Genomic DNA, 17963 nt, shown 5'->3' with positions numbered 1-17963 from the left:
TGTCACAGTAACTTGCTTTAGTGTTGTACATTGCACCCCTTGTGAAATTTGAACAAGGATGAAAAAGAAGAGTGATTCTCCTAGTTCCCTCTCCCCTATTTAAGCATAGCACCAAATACTACAGTTTGCTGAAGATTTTGCTGCCTGTTAACTTGGGCCATGTGTGTGTTTTTATTCCTTCTTTAAGTCGTCATAACTAAAATGCATGTTTGTTTAATACCTTGGGATGTCTTGTTCACTTGGGTAGTTAGTCTTTCTCTTTCATATCCATTGAATTTTTGTATACAATGCCTAATATAACTATAGATGCATTTTATAATCACCCTTTTTTTATGGGAGAAGATTTTTCTTGGGCAACATCTATCTTTATCAAAACAATTTTAGACATGTTGTCTGATCGACTATATCTTTCTTGGTAACATTAAGATACTGCCTTGTAAAATTAACAGGGGTCATAAATGCAAGTACCTAATCTTGTAGTCTTGTGTATTTATGGATTACACTATTACAGCACAATACACCCATCTTAAATGTACTAAAATACTAGAGTAGTACACAATGGTTGACTGGCCAAATAAAATATAAATGTGCTTTGAATCCCACTTGACAGATCATAGCATGTTAATCAATTTTCATTTATAGCTCATCCTCTTCCTCAACTACATGATAATTGAGCAGAACAGGATTAATTTTCATTTTCGGTGTTTAACCTTGCACTCGTTTTAACTAGTAGATCTTTATTGAAGGTTTTGCAGTACAAAAAAGGGTCATACACTGAAGGTTGGGTTACAAGTTCTTTTCACCTCTTTCAATAATTATACGCTTATAATGGAGAGTCAAAGTTTGTCATTAGTTTTAATTGGACTTACAAAATTTGATTGTTGAATATGTAAGTAAATTTGACCAAATCATTGACTTGTGTTTGGCTTTATCTTCCTCTATCTTGGAGAAAATGTCCACATTTCACAACATGCAAAATTATGAAATTCTATGCGAAAATATCTGATAAAAGTGGCCAGCAGTGGGTCTAACATGGTTGAAAAATCTCAATTATTTGCAATTGTTATGCTGACTTTGGTAAGTGATTGTGATGTTTTATTTGCCAAAATAGATAGAAGTGTTAGGCCTTGTATTATTGGAGAGCGTTGATATAGTCTTTTTGAGACTGCTTTTTAGCTTCAATGTGTTTGTCTACAAGTTTTCGTGAGTTTTACGTGCTATTTGAATTAAGTTGTGTGCTATTTGAGTAAAGTTTTTCCCCTTTTTCTTTTGAATGAATCAATTTCATTGTGTCCTGCAATCAACAATGTGCAAGATGACAGCCGCCTCATATGGCTTTTTTCTTCTTTTCTGGCTACTCCTGAATTTCATCTTAACTGCCTCTACTGCTCAGGATACTATTACTGTAAACCAGTCTCTCCAAGATGGTAAGGTCCTTGTTTCTGCAAATGGGAACTTCGAGTTAGGATTTCAGTCCTGGTAGTGGCAGTAGCTCAAGAAGATATGTCGGAATCTGGTTTAAGAAAATCCCAGTTCAGACTGTTGTTTGGGTTGCCAATCGAAACTTTCCGCTTCTTGATTCTTCTGGTGTTCTTCAGTTCAACAATAAATCTGTTTTGGTACTTGCAAATGGCGTGGGAGGATTTGTTTGGTCTACTAATTCATCGAGATCAGGATTGAATCCAGTTGCACAGCTTTTGGATTCAGGAAATCTTGTTGTCAGAGACCAGAAAGATGGTAATCTTGATAATGTCTTGTGGCAGAGTTTTGATTATCCCTGCGATTCCCAATTACCGGGAATGAAGTTGGGAAGAGACCTTGTTACTGGGTTTGACAGGTTCCTTACTTCCTGGAAAAGCAGTGATGATCCTTCCCCAGGTAGCTATACATATCGGATTAATCCTCAAGGATACCCACAACCGTTCCTTATGAAAGACGGCGTTGTGCAGTTTCGTGATGGTCCATGGAATGGTGTTTGGTTTGCCGGTACTGCCAGGTTGCCAACTGATTCTACTCAGGTATATAAATTTGTTTTCAATAACAGGGAGGTGTCGTATGTCTATGAGCTCATCAACATCTCAATCATCACTAACAGAATTGTAAACCCTTATGGAAATATTCAACGTCAAGAATGGAATAATCATACACAAGGGTGGGCAACATTTTACTCAAAACCAATTGATAATTGTGATACTTATGGGGTGTGTGGTGCATTTAGTAGTTGTAACCTTGTAAAATCTCCTCAATGTCAATGCATGAAAGGATTTGTGCCCAAGTCCTCCACAAATTGGAATGCAGGGAGTTGGAGTGATGGGTGTGTTCGTAGTGCTTCGTTGAATTGCAGTGTCAGTGACGGATTCATTAAGTATGCCAATGTTAAGCTGCCTGATACAAGATATTCCTGGTATAACATGACAATGACTCTTGATGAGTGCAGGGGCAAATGCTTGCAAAACTGCTCTTGCGTGGCTTATGCTAATATAGATGTAACCAATGGAGGAATTGGCTGCTTGTTGTGGATTGATACCGTGATTGACGTGAAAGTTATACCTGGTTCAGGACAAGATCTTTATGTAAAGGTGCCATCTTCAGAGTTGGGTAAGAACCTCTTTTGTGTTTTTTTTTTTATTTTTTTTTTTATTAGCATACTATCAACATTTAATTGCTACTTGACTATCTCTAAGCCGACAAAATCTGTTGAATTCCTAAATTTACTAACCTTCACAAGATTAATATGGCTTTCATGGACACAATTTTTTTTTTTTTTTTTTTTTTTTTTTTTTTTTTTTTTTTTTTGTGTGTGTCTGGCTGAACTTGAGCTATTTAAGAATTAACTCAAACCTTTTATCATTTTATGTATGTATAGGAGGGAATAGGAAAAAACGGGTATGGATTGCTGTGATTTCCAGTATTTTTGCTTTTATGTCTCTCTGTGGAGTTGCAATTTTTATTGTGTGGAGAAGGAGGCGGAAGAGAGCAGGTATGCTGATTTCTGTTTCGTGTTTCAACTGCTATTATTCCTTTCTAAACTATGGTTTATCATTATTTGGGGATTAGAAGATAACTCTATCTTCTGGCATGTAGTTCATTGCACCCCAAAGTTTGGAGATACTCTGTCTCTATATTATGAACGTGTTTTTTGTTTATTGGTATGCTATGATATTGCAGAAAAATGCACTTCTAGTAGAACATTCACCATAAATAACAACAGTGAAGGAGAATCTGAGCTGCCAATATATGCTTTTGATGTGATTGCCAAAGCTACAGACCATTTTTCCTTTTCTAACAAACTTGGAGAGGGTGGCTTTGGACCTGTATACAAGGTTAATTTTATCTCTAATTATTTATTTTCTTTCAAGGCTTCCATTAACTTTCATTGGTGCTGTTGTTACCGTCTTTCAGAACCTCACTAAAGATGCATTGGGTAAAACTTTTTAAACAATGATGCAGATAATGGAGTAAAGTGGAAAATTCATGTGATTCTTGCTCATAGTACTTTTTTCTTTTCTTGGAATTGAAGATGAACAGTTTAAAATCTGAATATGTTGATTGGAGTTTGACTTAATACTTGCAACGAGCAGTTATTTACTTGCATGTCCAGCAAGAGTAGAGGATTGGCCATCCTGTTCTTGCTTCTGGGTTTTGTCCATAAGAAAACTGATTCCGAAAGTATTTTATGGCTAGTAATTCACAGTTCCATTGTTTGAGAGAATGCTCAAGTCTAGAGATGAAGTCAATATGCTATGACAATCTGAAAGCTGTAGTAGGGTTTTCTGTGTTTCAAAGGCATTATTGTCACTTTATTAGCATTATTACAACAGAAACAATCATGTTTGCTCTAAGAGTTTTTTCTTTTAATTTATTTTATTATTATTATTATAAAAATTTGTCTCTTAATAATTTTTAGGGAGTGCTGAGCGATGGACAAGAAATAGCTGTGAAAAGGCTCTCTAAAGATTCAAGACAAGGACTGGACGAATTCAAAAATGAGGTTATATTCATTGCAAAGCTTCAGCATCGAAATCTTGTGAAACTTATGGGATGTTGCATTGAAGCAGATGAGCGGTTGCTTATCTATGAATATATGCCCAAGAAAAGTTTGGATTGCTATATCTATGGTATGGCTTACTTTAGATTTCATGTTTACATTTCTGTTTCCTGTTATGTAACTAGTGCACACATTAATTATTGACTATATTTTTTAGTTTAATTTGTTTCCAGGATAATGAAATAAATTTTACAACATAGTGATGTGAACTACTTGTATAAAAATAAAATGACTTGTCTAGAGTGGAGTTCTTCAATGGAAAATTTAATCCAAGTTATATTATTTGGATAGTTAGACACTTACACATCCTTAGTAACAGAAGCTTACAGTCATACTTTATGGGCAGATCCAACAAGCATTGACTTACTAGATTGGCCAAAGCGCTTAGAGATCATTATGGGGATTGCTCGTGGACTTCTATATCTTCATCAAGATTCTAGACTGAGAATTGTTCATCGAGACCTCAAAGCGAGCAATATTTTACTAGATTCTCAGATGAATCCCAAAATTTCTGATTTTGGTCTGGCTAGATCTTTCATTGGAAACGAAGATGAGGCACAAACAAAGCGAGTAGTTGGAACATAGTAATATTCTAATCTCATTTGTTCTTTTGCATCTCTCTTGAGTCTTGACAGTTTCCTGATATTTTGCTAATTTTTTGCAGTGGCTACATGCCTCCTGAATACACTATCGACGGATTATTTTCAGTGAAATCTGATGTCTTCAGCTTTGGAGTATTAATTCTCGAGATAGTGAGTGGCAAGAAAAATAGAGGGTTTAATCATCCAGACCACCATCATAATCTTCTTGGACATGTAAGACTAGTCTTTCTTTCACCAAGCTAAGCTGTAGCATGATGTCATTGATATATAGACTAATAGGGGGTTGTACTTGAAATTAGTATAATTTATTAAAGGGGTCTGTTAATTACCTGACTAGTGTGTGTAAATTGTATAGGCATGGATGCTTTTCAAAGAAGATACAGCTTTGGATGTAGTTGATCCGTTGATTAGGAACTCAAGTTATGCACCCCAATTGCAAAGAATGATTCACATTGGCTTGCTATGTGCTCAGCAACATCCAGATGATAGGCCAAGCATGTCAGTCGTTACTGTCATGTTAAGCGGTGACTCTAGATTACCTGATCCTAAAGAACCTGGCTTCTTTGTGGCAAGGAATTTGCCACTGGAATCAGTTTCTGGCAAAACTCAATCAAGCTCCAATTATGAATCTGTATCATTGCTAGTTGGGCGGTAGGGTGGTATAATTCAACATAAAAGCAAACATAGAATTTCAATTTAGTCTTCAGCGAGTTCAACCATGGATATTAAGAACAAGGATACAAGGAACGAAATTCGATACGAAACGTGGGACGGAAACGGAAACGGGAAACGCTACCTTGAGTGAATCGGGAACGTTTGGTGTTTAGTTTAATATATATTTTTAAAATAAAAAAATGAAAAAACAAAGATAAATTGTATTTAAATAAAATTAAAATATTAATAACCATTAATGCATTTCGATCTCAAAATCTGATTACATAAAAACTGAAAAAACAAAGCTAAAAATGCTTAACACATGCTTAACTCTCAAGTCTCAACTCTAACTTACATCATCAAAATATTTTTAGGTTTCAATCTCCATATCTTTGCCTCTTACATGCAAATGTCATAGGTGTGGCATTAGCTTCCTGTAAATCATCTCTCCATCTCATATCCTCAAGTGCAAGTGGTGAACTCTCTATGAATGAATCCTCTGGATTAATATCCCATTTTCTATAAGGGCCTTCTTTATAGCTGCTTGTGAAACGGGAAATTAATCTAACATTACAATGAATAAAAACCAACTTGTCAGCTCGAACGGAATTCAACCGATTTCTCTTTGTATTGTGAATGAACGCATAAGTGCTCCACACCCTCTCCGCAGACGAGCTACTAATGGGCTGTGACAGAACTTTGATTGCAATCTCAGCTAATTCAGGAGTCTCCGCTCCATAAGTGGACCACCAAGAAACAGGAGACATTGTTACCGCATCTATTTTTGCAGCAAGTGACCCAAATATACCTTCTTTGGCTTGGAACTTAGCTAGTTGTTGGCGTAACATTCTTTTTTCTTCTTCAGTTTCCCCTATTTTATCAAATGCTGTTAAAACTCCATCAACAACTTCCTTATCAAAATTCGGTGCTCGCCTAGCCTCCCCTCCCGGAGCCGGAGTTTGCAAATAGTTTGAGTCATAAAAAAAAGGGTTTAATGCAAATCCTAAACAATGCATGGGAATGTTCATTTTTTCCCAACGTGATACCAAGATTTCATTCATTTTGTTCATATCATCTCTATGTTTATTATCTTTCATTACGTCTCCAACATCTCCAATCATACAATCCATTTTTTCATACACCTCTCCCATTTTTTGTCCTTCACCATCAGCAAATTTAATCATCAAGTAAATTGGCTTAGTGATAGCCAGAATATTTTCAACCTCATCCCAAAAGTCTTCGTCCCCTACAGTGGCAGCAATTTCTTTTCCCATTTCTCTTGTTTTCTCATCCCCTGAATTGACCCAATCTTTCCAAGCCCTCATAGCTACTGTAGCAGCTAATGATTCCCTACATTGGGATATTCTTTTCAACAACAAATAATGAGATGCGAACCTTGTTTTTGCTACTTTCAATAACCCAAGTCCAGATTGTGATTTAAAGATAGCATGAGCATGAGTATGATTCAAAAAATACTTCACAATGTTTTTCCCTTTAATGTACGTGTTACTAACCCATGGAAAAGCAGTAGCAATATCCTTACAGATTAGATTAAGTGTATGCACGACACAAGGGGACCAAAAAATGTGCTTGTGTACCTTTTCTATTTCTCTTCCAGCAGCCTTGCAGTTTGCAGCATTGTCAGTTACTACTTGCAGAACATTTGACGGCCCGACTTCTTCTATTGCATCAAGTAAGTAATCTGCTATAGCCTTCCCCGTTTTCTCCACCCCTGTGAAGTCATCCGCATATAGAAACATAGAACCGCGGCTATTGGATGCAACCACGTTGATTAGTGGTTCACGCTTCACATTCGTCCATCCATCGGAAACGATTGAAGTTCCTTGTGTGGTCCAAGTGTCTTTAATTGGGGCCAATTCTTTCTCGACATCTCGCTTAACTTCGTCTAGTAAGGATGTCCTTGCTCTGTCAGCCGATGGAGGCTTGTAGTCCTTTGGAGCATGGATCAAGGCCTTTACCATAGTAGAAAATTCTGGACTTCTTAATACATTGAATGGAATCCCATTAGCACAAAGAAAACGAACAATCGATTTGTCGACATCATTACGCTCAACAATACCAAATGCATCTGCTATAGGAGTGTTACTAGTTCCTGGAAGTTTATTTTTTATACTCGATTTGGATACTGATGGGGAAATACCTGCTTGCTCAGCCTCCTCAACTTTCTTTCGTATGCTTTGAAGCAATTCTCTATTCGCCATCACCACAGTACATCGAGCAATCTCTGCTTTTTTCCCAACACTACCAAAAAAATGTTGATGTATTCTTGTGTATGAGCTGCTGTATGATTTTTTGCAATGCTTGCAAGACCATTTCTTCGTTCCTCCTGCATTTTTCCCTTTCTCTCCTCCCACTATTGGAATAATTTCATCTAATAGAGGTTTTTGCTTATTGTCAGTAGTGGGCACTCCATGATTTGGTTCAGCTTCTGTAGGTTGATTTTCATTTTCCAAATCATCGAACTCTTCTGTTGAAGGTTGATTTTGTGTTTGGTTTCTTTGTGAAGTTTCAGTGGGCTTTCTTTGCTTGGATTTGTTTTTGCCAAAAGGCATTTTTGGGTGCTTGAATTTGTTTTGATTAATGGAGATGTGTTTTGTAGTTTTGTATACTGAAACAGAGTAATAGACATTGAATATATAGATGATAGACTTGTAGAGTAGTTGAATGGGCATGTCGTTTGAGCTTCAAGCTTTCTGTAAATTGAAAATTGAAAATTGAAATAATGAATACGTCTCTTCATTACCTCCTTTATTTCCTTTTGATCCTTTTTCCCACTAATATTATAAACTGATATTATAAAATAATACTCCGTATAATACAATACTCCGTATATATAACCACGTATACTTTTTATAGATCAATCGTAGTATGATCAATTCCTTTTTATCGATCATTTATAGTACTCCGTATCGATCAATTCCTTTTTATCGATCAATTCCTTTTTAGACGATCAATTCCTTTTTATACGATTATACATACTTTTTATCGATCAATCGTAGTATGATCAATTCCTTTTTATCGATCATTCATAGTACTCCATATCGATCAATTCCTTTTTATCGATCAATTCCTTTTTATACGATTACATACTTTTTATCGATCAATCGTAGTATGATCAATTCCATTTTACCGATCATTCATAGTATATATAACAATATAACCCTAAAATGTATGTGACATACTATGTATGTTCATATATCCTTTTTGATCGACCACTCATAGTATATACGATCATATGCCTTTTATCGATCTGTCGTAGTATGATCAATTCCTTTTTACCGATCATTCATAGTATATATATCAATATAACCCTAATATGTATGTTCATATATCTTTTTTGATCGACCACTCATAGTATATACGATCATATGCCTTTTATCGATCTGTCGTAGTAATGATCAATTCTTTTTACCGATCATTCATAGTATATATATCAATATAACCCTAATATGTATGTTCATATATACTTTTTGATCGACCACTCATAGTATATACGATCATATACCTTTTATCGATCTGTCGTAGTATGATCAATTTGTTTTTACCGATCATTCATAGTATATATATCAATATAACCCTAAAATGTATGTGACATACTATGTATGTTCATATATCCTTTTTGATCGACCACTCATAGTATATACGATCATATACCTTTTATCGATCTGTCGTAGTATGATCAATTTGTTTTTACCGATCATTCATAGTATATATATCAATATAACCCTAAAATGTATGTTCATATATCCTTTTTGATCGACCACTCATAGTATATACGATCATATACCTTTTATCGATCTGTCGTAGTATGATCAATTTGTTTTTACCGATCATTCATAGTATATATATCAATATAACCCTAAAATGTATGTTCATATATCCTTTTTGATCGACCACTCATAGTATATACGATTATATACCTTTTATCGATCTGTCGTAGTATGATCAATTTCTTTTTACCAAACACTCATAGTATATATATCAATATAACCCTAATATGTATGTGACATACTATGCATGTTCATATATCCTTTTTGATCGACCACTCATACTATATACGATAATATACCTTTTATCGATGTTTCGTAATACGATGAATTCCTTTTTATCGATCATTCATTGTATAACACTATACTTTCTACGATCATATACTTTTTATCGATTAGTCATAGTACGAACTACGATCAATTCTTTTATTTTTAACGATCATTCATAGTATATGATACTATTATGTAGGTGTCATTCTATGTATAGTCATATATCTTTTTGATCAAATGTCGATATTATATATGATCATATCCTTTTTCGATCGATCAATCATAGTATAATTAGTTCATTTTTATCAACCACGCATAGTACGATCATATCCTTTTTATCGATTAGTCATAGTACAATCAATTCTTTTTTATCGATCATTCATAGTTTGATACTATTATATAGGTGTCATTCCATGTGTAGTCATTTATCTTTTTGATCAAATGTTGATAGTATATATGATCATATCCTTTTTCGATCGATCATTCATAGTATGATTAATTAGTTCATTTTAATCACGCATAGTACGATCATATATATCCTTTTTATCGATCATTCATAGTATAATTATTATTTAGTTATAGGTTAGTATTTTAAAATTTTAGTTATTTTTTAAAATTTTTATTTTGATGAGAAGTATTTTAATCATCCTTTGTTATTATTATTTTTGACGAGAATCATCCTTTGTTATAGACCCTCGTATAAATTATGCAAGTAATACACTTAGGAGGGCTGCACCAACACATTTAAAATTTAATTTCTTGTAATCAAAATACAAGTAATACTTTAATACGAAGTACTTTATTCTAGTAACTTGTAAAACCAGTGCACTGATACTAAAAAAAATTCAATATTGGTTGAAAATTTCAATCTTTGCTAGTTTCCCATGTGCAACCAGCCAACCACACCACACACCTTTTAAAAAAATATATATAAATGAAAAATAAATTAATAAAAAATAGATGATGGCCCCCACTCCAATAAAGAGTACTGCAACAGTTGTGCGTTTTGTACTGTAAACCGTCTTCAACCTTTGAACTCCCCGACCAATTCCTTTTCATACCTTCCTTGAATCTGAAAATTTGAAAAATATAACAAAAATCAAAATCAAGCACAGCAGAACACTCGATTTCATCATTCAAATAAAAGCCCTAACTTATTTTGATGAAAAACCTGTGACAAGTGCCTTAATTTTGCAACACTTGAAGAAGAAAAAGGAAACGCCATGACCACCGATCTGAGACGCGAACCGCTGCGATTTGGGACGCGATCGTTCCGCGATTCGGAACGAACGACTCAGGACGGGATTCGCCCTAACGTCCCACGTTCCTCGTATCACTGATTAAGAAACTACTGAGATTCCTACTGCTGAAGTAAGTTCTTTGTTTCTTGAAAAAATATTGGGAAAAAAAAAAAAAAAAACCTATGGTATCATACATTCAGGTTTCAGAAACATTTTTTCCATTGTTACAGGAATGCTCCTTACAAGAAGTCGTCCTAGGTGGAAAACTTATTGGAGACATCAGGTATTGCTGCTTATTTATTTACTTTTTGTAACACTATGCATTTTTATTTTGTTGTCCTATCCTAGATGGATTTCTGGAGGACTAGCTCTGAAATCATTTTTATGGTGAAAACGATGGTTTTTAATAAAATTCCTTTTGCGTATCTTGCAGAGAGGATGAACTAGAGAAGAATGTGCTTACAGTTAACTGTTTTAAGGAGAGGAAATAGGGCTTTTGGAGTTTCATTGCACAGGAACCAGGAAAGTTCTTCCCCATTGGAAATTTAAGCCAATTTATTTACGTACACCTAGTTTTGGTTTACATTACTTTCAAATGTTTCAATGCTTCACTGTAAAATAATCAGTTTAGTCTGCACTTGATGTAAAAGTGATGTGATCAATGATGATGTTTAATAGTTAATAACAAGATTATTTGGTCTGATTGCCTTAATTTCTATCTCATTTATCTGTCTCTGAATTAAGGTTCAATGTTTTTCCTAACATTTATTCATTCAGACCAAATTCTAATCCAAGCTGTTTTTGCATATATATATTAAAGAATTAATAGTCCTGTAACTTTAGTAATGCTAGCTTTATCAGCTTGAAAATTTGATTTTAGTGAATACGTCATCTATAAACATTATATGTTGTGGTTTCAATCGTCATATTTTATTCAGTCATAGAAATAAGTCAAATTCTACATGTTTTGTAACCATTACTTATTTTCGTGCACCTTTAGGATTTCATAATTTTAGTCTCATATATCTCTTGTAAGTTTTGGTATGCTTCTTTCTTTGCTATTTTTCTGATGATGCTGACAATCTTGACATAGTATACATATGAATACTCTATTTTGGATATACTTAAATGGGTTTATGAAGACTTGTTCAAAAAAAGTGGCTCTGAAAATCTAGTCAATATTGACGCACTGATGAATATGACATATAATGTTGGGTCAAACCTTTTTTTGACTCATACCTAGAATCTTGATGACATTTAAGGATATGGGAAATGTTTGGATAACTCTTTTTATTGGCAATCTTCATAGGCTCTTAGTCATAGGAAAGTTCCTCACAAATGCAGTACATAGTTTAGAGAAGAGGGGGAAAAAAAACTTGATACTGTTGCATTTTTGGAGATTTTTTTATTCTCTTTATCTCTCTCACGATGGTTGACTAGTCAATTTCCGAAAACCTCTTGTCCTTTCTTGGGGGAAGGGGGGATACCAGTGTAAACATCTAAGAGTTTGTTTGTTGTTGGAAAATCTTGATTATGTCAAATTGTCAAAATAGACTAACTTTTTTCAGAAGTTACAGTATTGGATTTAGTTCATTTGCACACTAGGATAATTTTTTTATAGTAAATATGCACTTCTGTTGTTGAATGAACTGATTTTGACATGAAGTTGCTGACTTTTTGGTTATTCTTTGCACACTGGGATTATTAGATTATATAGTATCATCTATCATTCTTGTCTGATGTTGAATGAATAATTGATTATGAGAACCCAACTGATTTTTATCTGGGGTAAGCTCTTATTTTTCGCTGGAATATACGTTTTAGATTTGTTTCAATTGCATTGGGCTTTCTTTCCTACTTTTCAATCGTCACTATGTTCTTGAGTTAAGTGGGTTGTTCTAGTCGTCTTGGCTTGTATCAACTATCATGAAAGCAACTGCATACGTTCTTTTGTCAGTATTCGTATTTGTAGTTTCTACCTCTGTAGCTCAAGACATGTTAACCACAACTCAATCCATTAGAGATGGGGAGACCTTGGTGTCTTCTGATGGAACCTTTGAGCTGGGATTCTTCACCCCAGGCAGTACTGAGAGAAAATACATTGGAATCTGGTTCAAAAATGTTCCAGATCAGACTGTTGTTTGGGTTGCAAATCGAGAAAGTCCACTTCTTAATTCTTCTGGTATTTTCCGGGTCACCAACGATTCTCTTCTTGTACTTGTGAACAATACTGGAAGTGTAATGTGGTCTACCAATTCCTCAAGATCAGTGCTGAATCCAATTGCACAACTTCTCGACTCAGGAAACTTTGTTGTCAGAGATCAGAATGACAACAATCCAGATAACTTCTTGTGGCAAAGTTTTGATCATCCTTGTGATTCCCAGCTGCCTGGAATGAAGATAGGAAGGGACCTTGTTACTGGTTTAGATAGGTATTTAACATCCTGGAAAAGCAGTGACGATCCTTCCCCAGGGAACTATACCTATCGGTTTGATCCCCAAGGATATCCACAACTATTCCTGTACAGAGATTCTGTTAAGCAATTCCGAGATGGTCCATGGAATGGCTATTGGTTTTCTGGGAACAACTTGTTAGACTCAGATCCTTCAGAAATATACCAGTTTGTTTTTAATGACAAGGAATTATACTATGTCTATAAGCTTATCAATTTTTCATTTGTCTCCAATAGATTTTTAAACCCATATGGGACTATGCAGCGAGTTGAGTGGAACAATCGTACACAAGGATGGGCCACATATTTATCGAAACCCATAGATGGTTGTGATGCATATGCAGTTTGTGGCTCATTTGGTATTTGTAATCTAATGGATTCTCCTCAATGTCAGTGTGTAAAAGGATTTGTGCCTAAATCTCCGAAAGATTGGGATGGGAAGAATTGGTCAGATGGGTGTGTTCTGAATACCCCTTTAAATTGTAGCATCAGCAATGATTTTGTAAAGTACTCCAATGTCAAATTGCCTGACACAAGATCCTCTTGGTACAATACAACCATAACTCTTGAGGAATGCAAGAATAAGTGCTTGATAAATTGCTCTTGTGTTGCATATGCAAATTTGGTTGTCACTGATGGAGGAAGGGGCTGCTTGCTTTGGTTTAATGATTTGATTGATGTGCGAGTTCTCTCTGGTGCTGGGCAAGATCTTTATGTACGGGTGGCATCATCTGGGTCAGGTGAGAACCTGATTGCTGGTTCTTGTTAATATTTCAGTTGGAGAATGTGCTTATACTTTATTTAATAATTCCTGAAAGAAACCAACGGATAATATCTGTAATGGTGGATGTTATGGTATCTGGCTTTAATAGGAACAAAATCACCTCTTCGCAACATATTGTTATGGACTTATCCTCCGAGGTACTTCTGTCTGGCTGTCTTGTGTATCCCTTGAGAAATTGTTTGTTATTTGCATGATTGTAGCATCCCCCTTTTTTTTTTCTTCTTTTGGGATTCAGCAATCATCCTGAAAATGTTACTGTTATATAATAGGTAAGGAAGGAGTATCATATTTTTTTGTTTTTTTGATTCTATTAATTTATGAGATGGTGCTAGATGCTAATAATTTATATTCTATATATTAGTTACTGATAAGAAAATTGTGCTAATGCAGTTGGTGTTATCTTACTCATATTGCTTTGAAAGATGTCTTAAAATTTTCTTTTTTTCATTTGATGTAAGTCATTTGTTTTCCTAGTCAATTTGGAACTGAAGAACTTACTTTGGTGTGTTGTGTATGTAGGTGGCAATAAGAAATTATGGATCTGGATTGCAGTAGGCTCCAGTTTGCTAATGATTCTGATCTTATGTTGTGCTGTGATCATTTTCCGTCGGAGGAAACAGAGGCTGAACTGTGATGGTAACTGATAGGAGTTGTACTCTTTTCTTGTTCTGTTTTTAATCCTTAGTCCCATACTACTATAGCAATTATAGAGCTTAATATTCTGTGGTCCTGTAACCATTTTAATCATAACTTGGGATATTCTCCATCTCATGATGTTTGCTGAAATTATAAAAATTGATATGGGGTGTATATGAGCCATTGAGGACCGTCTAGCCCTGCATCAATGTACTATTTTGTAAAAGTGGTTTTTCTTTGTTCACAGTGAAAGATCTAGCTAGGAAAGAAGAAAATGGCATTGAAAAGCATGAGGAAGAAAATGAGCTGCCCATGTTTCCTTTCGATATAATAACTCAAGCTACCGATTACTTTTCACATACCAAGAAGGTTGGAGAGGGAGGCTTTGGATGTGTCTATAAGGTAGTAGTTTTAAATTTTTATTAACTTGCTAATAACAAAACTTATTGTTGAAGAAGATATCAATTGTTAGAAATATTGGCATTGCAATTGTCAGAAATATTAGCATTGCACAAATTATCATTATGATATACATTAGACCCACTCATGTCAGCACTCCTCTCTTCCCTTTCAAGTACAGATTCTGAGGGTTCATGATGGGTGGTAACCTAAAGTTTAATGCTCTTGGCCTTTTGAGTATATTTCAGAGGGATTGACTTTGATATTTGATACTTCAATGTAGAATTGTAGAAGTAATATACCAATTATTACTGTAATTTTCAGTTTCTTGGGAAAGATTTCTGCTGAACTTCAAGAGGTTAACCCATGTATATAACTTACAGAAAATAAGATTAACATTCCTTAAGCTCTAGTTTGTGCATGTCTTATTATGTCATTAGGTATATTATTAGACCATATCAGAGACTTCTACTACTCTCAACCAGTCAACAACTTGTAAAGGATCTGATGTTTGTAAGCCAATGAATGAAGCTCTTGTGAGTCACTTATTCAAGGTGGTTGTATCATCCAAACTCTAAAGCATATTTCTTATTTTGCTGCATGGCTAAAATTTTCTCCTTGAATTCTTATCTATATTTTCTTTAATAAAAGATGGTTTGGATTGAATTGGATAGGATTTTTTTTTTCTTTTGCTTTGTATATTTTTGACACTAAATATTTTGATTTCCTTTTTTTTTTTTTTTTTTTTTTTTTTTTTTATTTATTTATAAATTTAGGGAGTGCTGAATGATGGGCAAGAAATAGCTGTGAAAAGGCTTTCCAAGGATTCAAACCAAGGACTGGATGAGTTTAAGAATGAGGCTCTATTTATTGCAAAGCTTCAGCATCGCAACCTTGTTAGACTTATAGGATGTTGTGTTAAAGCAGAAGAACGGATATTGATTTACGAATACATGGCCAATAATAGCTTGGACCGGTTCTTATTTGGTAAAATTCTTCTTGGCCTTGACATCTATGATCTAATATATACTAGCATGTTCTTTTGTTAACAGTTAGTCAATTATGCTTACACGGAAGAGAGGGTGGAGGGGGGAGGGGACGGCATCTCCCCTCCCCAAAGAGTTTGAAATTAGGAACCAATAGGATGGAACTCTGGTCCATTGAATTCTTATGTTTGTGTCATTCAATAAATTTGGTAATAGTGTATGTCCATAACAAAGGAATTATTGTTACTGAATATCACCAGATCAAACAAGCAGTGGCTTATTGGATTGGCCAAAACGTTTTGAGATAGTCAAGGGGATTGCTCGTGGCCTACTTTATCTTCATCAAGATTCAAGATTGAGAATAGTTCACAGAGATCTTAAGGCAAGCAATGTCTTACTTGATGATGAGATGAACCCCAAGATTTCTGACTTTGGCATGGCAAGAAGTTTTATTGGAGGCGAAGATGAGGCACGGACAAAGAGGGTGGTTGGGACATAGTAATATCCTCTCCTCATTTGTACTTACCCTCTCATTTCAGGTCCTTATGCTAACGTTTATTGTTTTGTTACAGCGGTTACATGCCTCCTGAATATACAATTGATGGCCTATTTTCAGTAAAATCTGATGTCTTCAGCTTTGGAGTAATAGTGCTTGAGATTGTATGTGGCAAAAAGAACAGAGGATTCAACCATTCAGATCACCATCACAGCTTGCTTGGACATGTAAGATTAATCTTCCTTTCTTAAAATGCCGACCAAGGTCATGCAATTATTGCTTAGGGTTTTGGCTATCCCCTGGTTTTGGTGGTAATGTGGTATGCTGAATTAAATCATCATGTCATCAGAAAAGTTCTTTGTTTCCTCTCTCTGTTGCTCTTGGTGTAGTTGTGATTACAGCCCTTTTCTTATTGAAGATAAGCAACCCTCATGCCATCTTTAGGATATTTCACGGGAAATGAGTTTAAACAACAATTACTTGACCATTGCATAAGTCATTAGGTGTGATGACCAAGATGCATTGGCATGGTTTTTGCCTTAGTTTTGCCAAAAATATTGAAGTTAAAAAAGCAGTCACCATGAAGCTTTATAGTTTTGTAGATGCAAATAGCCCGCAATTGGTGGCAATATTTACTCCCTCAGTTTCTTTTGTAGTGGTTACATTTGAGATTTTCACACCCAATGAGATATGATTGGAAAATATGAGAGAATATGGGAAATATGGAATGTTGTAAGAAGGGAAAAAAAAAAAAAAAGTAAGTTGAGTGGAGTGCTGTAAGAATATGAAAGAAATAAATTAGTAGGTTGAGTGAAATATTATAAGTAAAAGGAAGAATAAAAAAAATAGGTTGATTGGAATGTTGTAAGTTTAAGTGGGAAAAAGTATTGAAAATAAATGACTGAGGTGGGTCATTTTACCTAAAATGGATTAAGCAAAAGTGTAACTATTCACTTGAAAGTTGAAATACATATTTATGGAAAGTGTAATCATTATCATGAAATAGAGGGAATTTAAGATTGCATACTTTTATTGTCTCCCTAGTTTGGTATAATGGCTGAGTAATCTGACTGATATATGTTGTCTAGGCGTGGATGCATTTCTTAGAAGGCACTACTTTGGATATTGTTGATCCATCAATTTGGAATATGAGCTATTCATCGGAAATGCAAATGGTGATTCAGATAGGCTTGCTGTGCGTTCAGCAACATCCAGAAGACAGACCTAGCATGTCACAAGTTTCTGTCATGTTAAGTGGTGATACAAAATTGCCTGTACCTAAAGAGCCTGGCTTCTTCATTCAAAGGTATTTGCCCAAAGAACTAAACTCAAGCGGCACACAATCTCATTCCAATGATAAAATTACTATTAGTTTACTGTCTGCTAGATAAAGTGCACATATTGATCAATCCTGTATCCTTATGGTTTCTACAGAAACTGTAAAATTACTGCTGTAAATTGCTTTCTGAAATCAAACTTCTATATTTTTAATCCGTAAATAGATGTATTATGACTAGCAGCATTTACAATGTTGATTTTCAGTATCTTGAATATAACTAGTTTGAGTTAGTCATACTCAATTTTGAACTTAAGGAAACGGTCGTGT

At 34.8% G+C, this 17963-nt stretch overlaps 2 protein-coding genes, 2 long non-coding RNA genes and 1 pseudogene across 5 annotated transcripts; 3 read left to right on the top strand and 2 right to left on the bottom strand.

Moving 5' to 3' along the window:
- The first annotated feature begins 1155 nt into the window (after positions 1 to 1155).
- On the top strand, positions 1156 to 8257 carry LOC145589638 (G-type lectin S-receptor-like serine/threonine-protein kinase At4g27290; annotated as a pseudogene). Its single transcript, XR_014101773.1, has 7 exons — positions 1156 to 2598; positions 2867 to 2980; positions 3169 to 3323; positions 3908 to 4118; positions 4395 to 4632; positions 4713 to 4863; positions 5006 to 8257. The product of XR_014101773.1 is annotated as a G-type lectin S-receptor-like serine/threonine-protein kinase At4g27290 (transcript).
- On the bottom strand, positions 5682 to 7877 carry LOC145588920 (putative transcriptional regulator tpeD). Its single transcript, XM_081645508.1, has one exon. It carries the CDS (start codon positions 7875 to 7877, stop codon positions 5682 to 5684), a length of 2196 nt encoding a protein of 731 aa, XP_081501634.1.
- A 1833-nt stretch (positions 8258 to 10090) lies between the features above and the next one.
- On the bottom strand, positions 10091 to 10712 carry LOC145587907 (uncharacterized). The gene is made up of 2 exons (XR_014101485.1): positions 10534 to 10712; positions 10091 to 10434 (listed from the first exon to the last, which is right to left on the bottom strand). It is a non-coding gene; the product is annotated as an uncharacterized LOC145587907 (long non-coding RNA).
- Positions 10606 to 11315, top strand: LOC145587908 (uncharacterized). The gene is made up of 3 exons (XR_014101486.1): positions 10606 to 10733; positions 10834 to 10886; positions 11037 to 11315. It is a non-coding gene; the product is annotated as an uncharacterized LOC145587908 (long non-coding RNA).
- Positions 11316 to 12511: 1196 nt separating this feature from the next.
- On the top strand, positions 12512 to 17892 carry LOC145589637 (G-type lectin S-receptor-like serine/threonine-protein kinase At4g27290). Its single transcript, XM_081646299.1, has 7 exons — positions 12512 to 13796; positions 14360 to 14476; positions 14724 to 14878; positions 15652 to 15862; positions 16122 to 16359; positions 16434 to 16584; positions 17446 to 17892. The coding sequence occupies exons 1-7, from the start codon at positions 12530 to 12532 to the stop codon at positions 17746 to 17748; spliced, it is 2442 nt and encodes an 813-aa protein (XP_081502425.1). The 5' UTR covers positions 12512 to 12529; the 3' UTR covers positions 17749 to 17892.
- The last annotated feature ends 71 nt before the right edge of the window (positions 17893 to 17963 follow it).

This window comes from Chenopodium album, chromosome 17, assembly GCF_948465745.1.
Source record: "Chenopodium album chromosome 17, dcCheAlbu1.1, whole genome shotgun sequence".
In the NCBI taxonomy this organism is placed as follows: domain Eukaryota; kingdom Viridiplantae; phylum Streptophyta; class Magnoliopsida; order Caryophyllales; family Amaranthaceae; genus Chenopodium; species Chenopodium album.
This window is presented reverse-complemented; position numbering and strand designations above follow the sequence as displayed.

What these genes read in the sequence shown, in the direction of transcription:
- LOC145588920 (XM_081645508.1), bottom strand. Translation starts at nt 7,877, where the DNA reads ATGCCTTTTGGCAAAAACAAATCCAAGCAAAGAAAGCCCACTGAAACT.
- LOC145589637 (XM_081646299.1), top strand. Translation starts at nt 12,530, where the DNA reads ATGAAAGCAACTGCATACGTTCTTTTGTCAGTATTCGTATTTGTAGTT. An exon ending in CTTGGACCGGTTCTTATTTG is followed by an intron (nt 15,863 to 16,121) that starts GTAAAATTCTTC and finishes GAATATCACCAG; the next exon opens with ATCAAACAAGCAGTGGCTTA. An exon ending in ATCACAGCTTGCTTGGACAT is followed by an intron (nt 16,585 to 17,445) that starts GTAAGATTAATC and finishes TATGTTGTCTAG; the next exon opens with GCGTGGATGCATTTCTTAGA.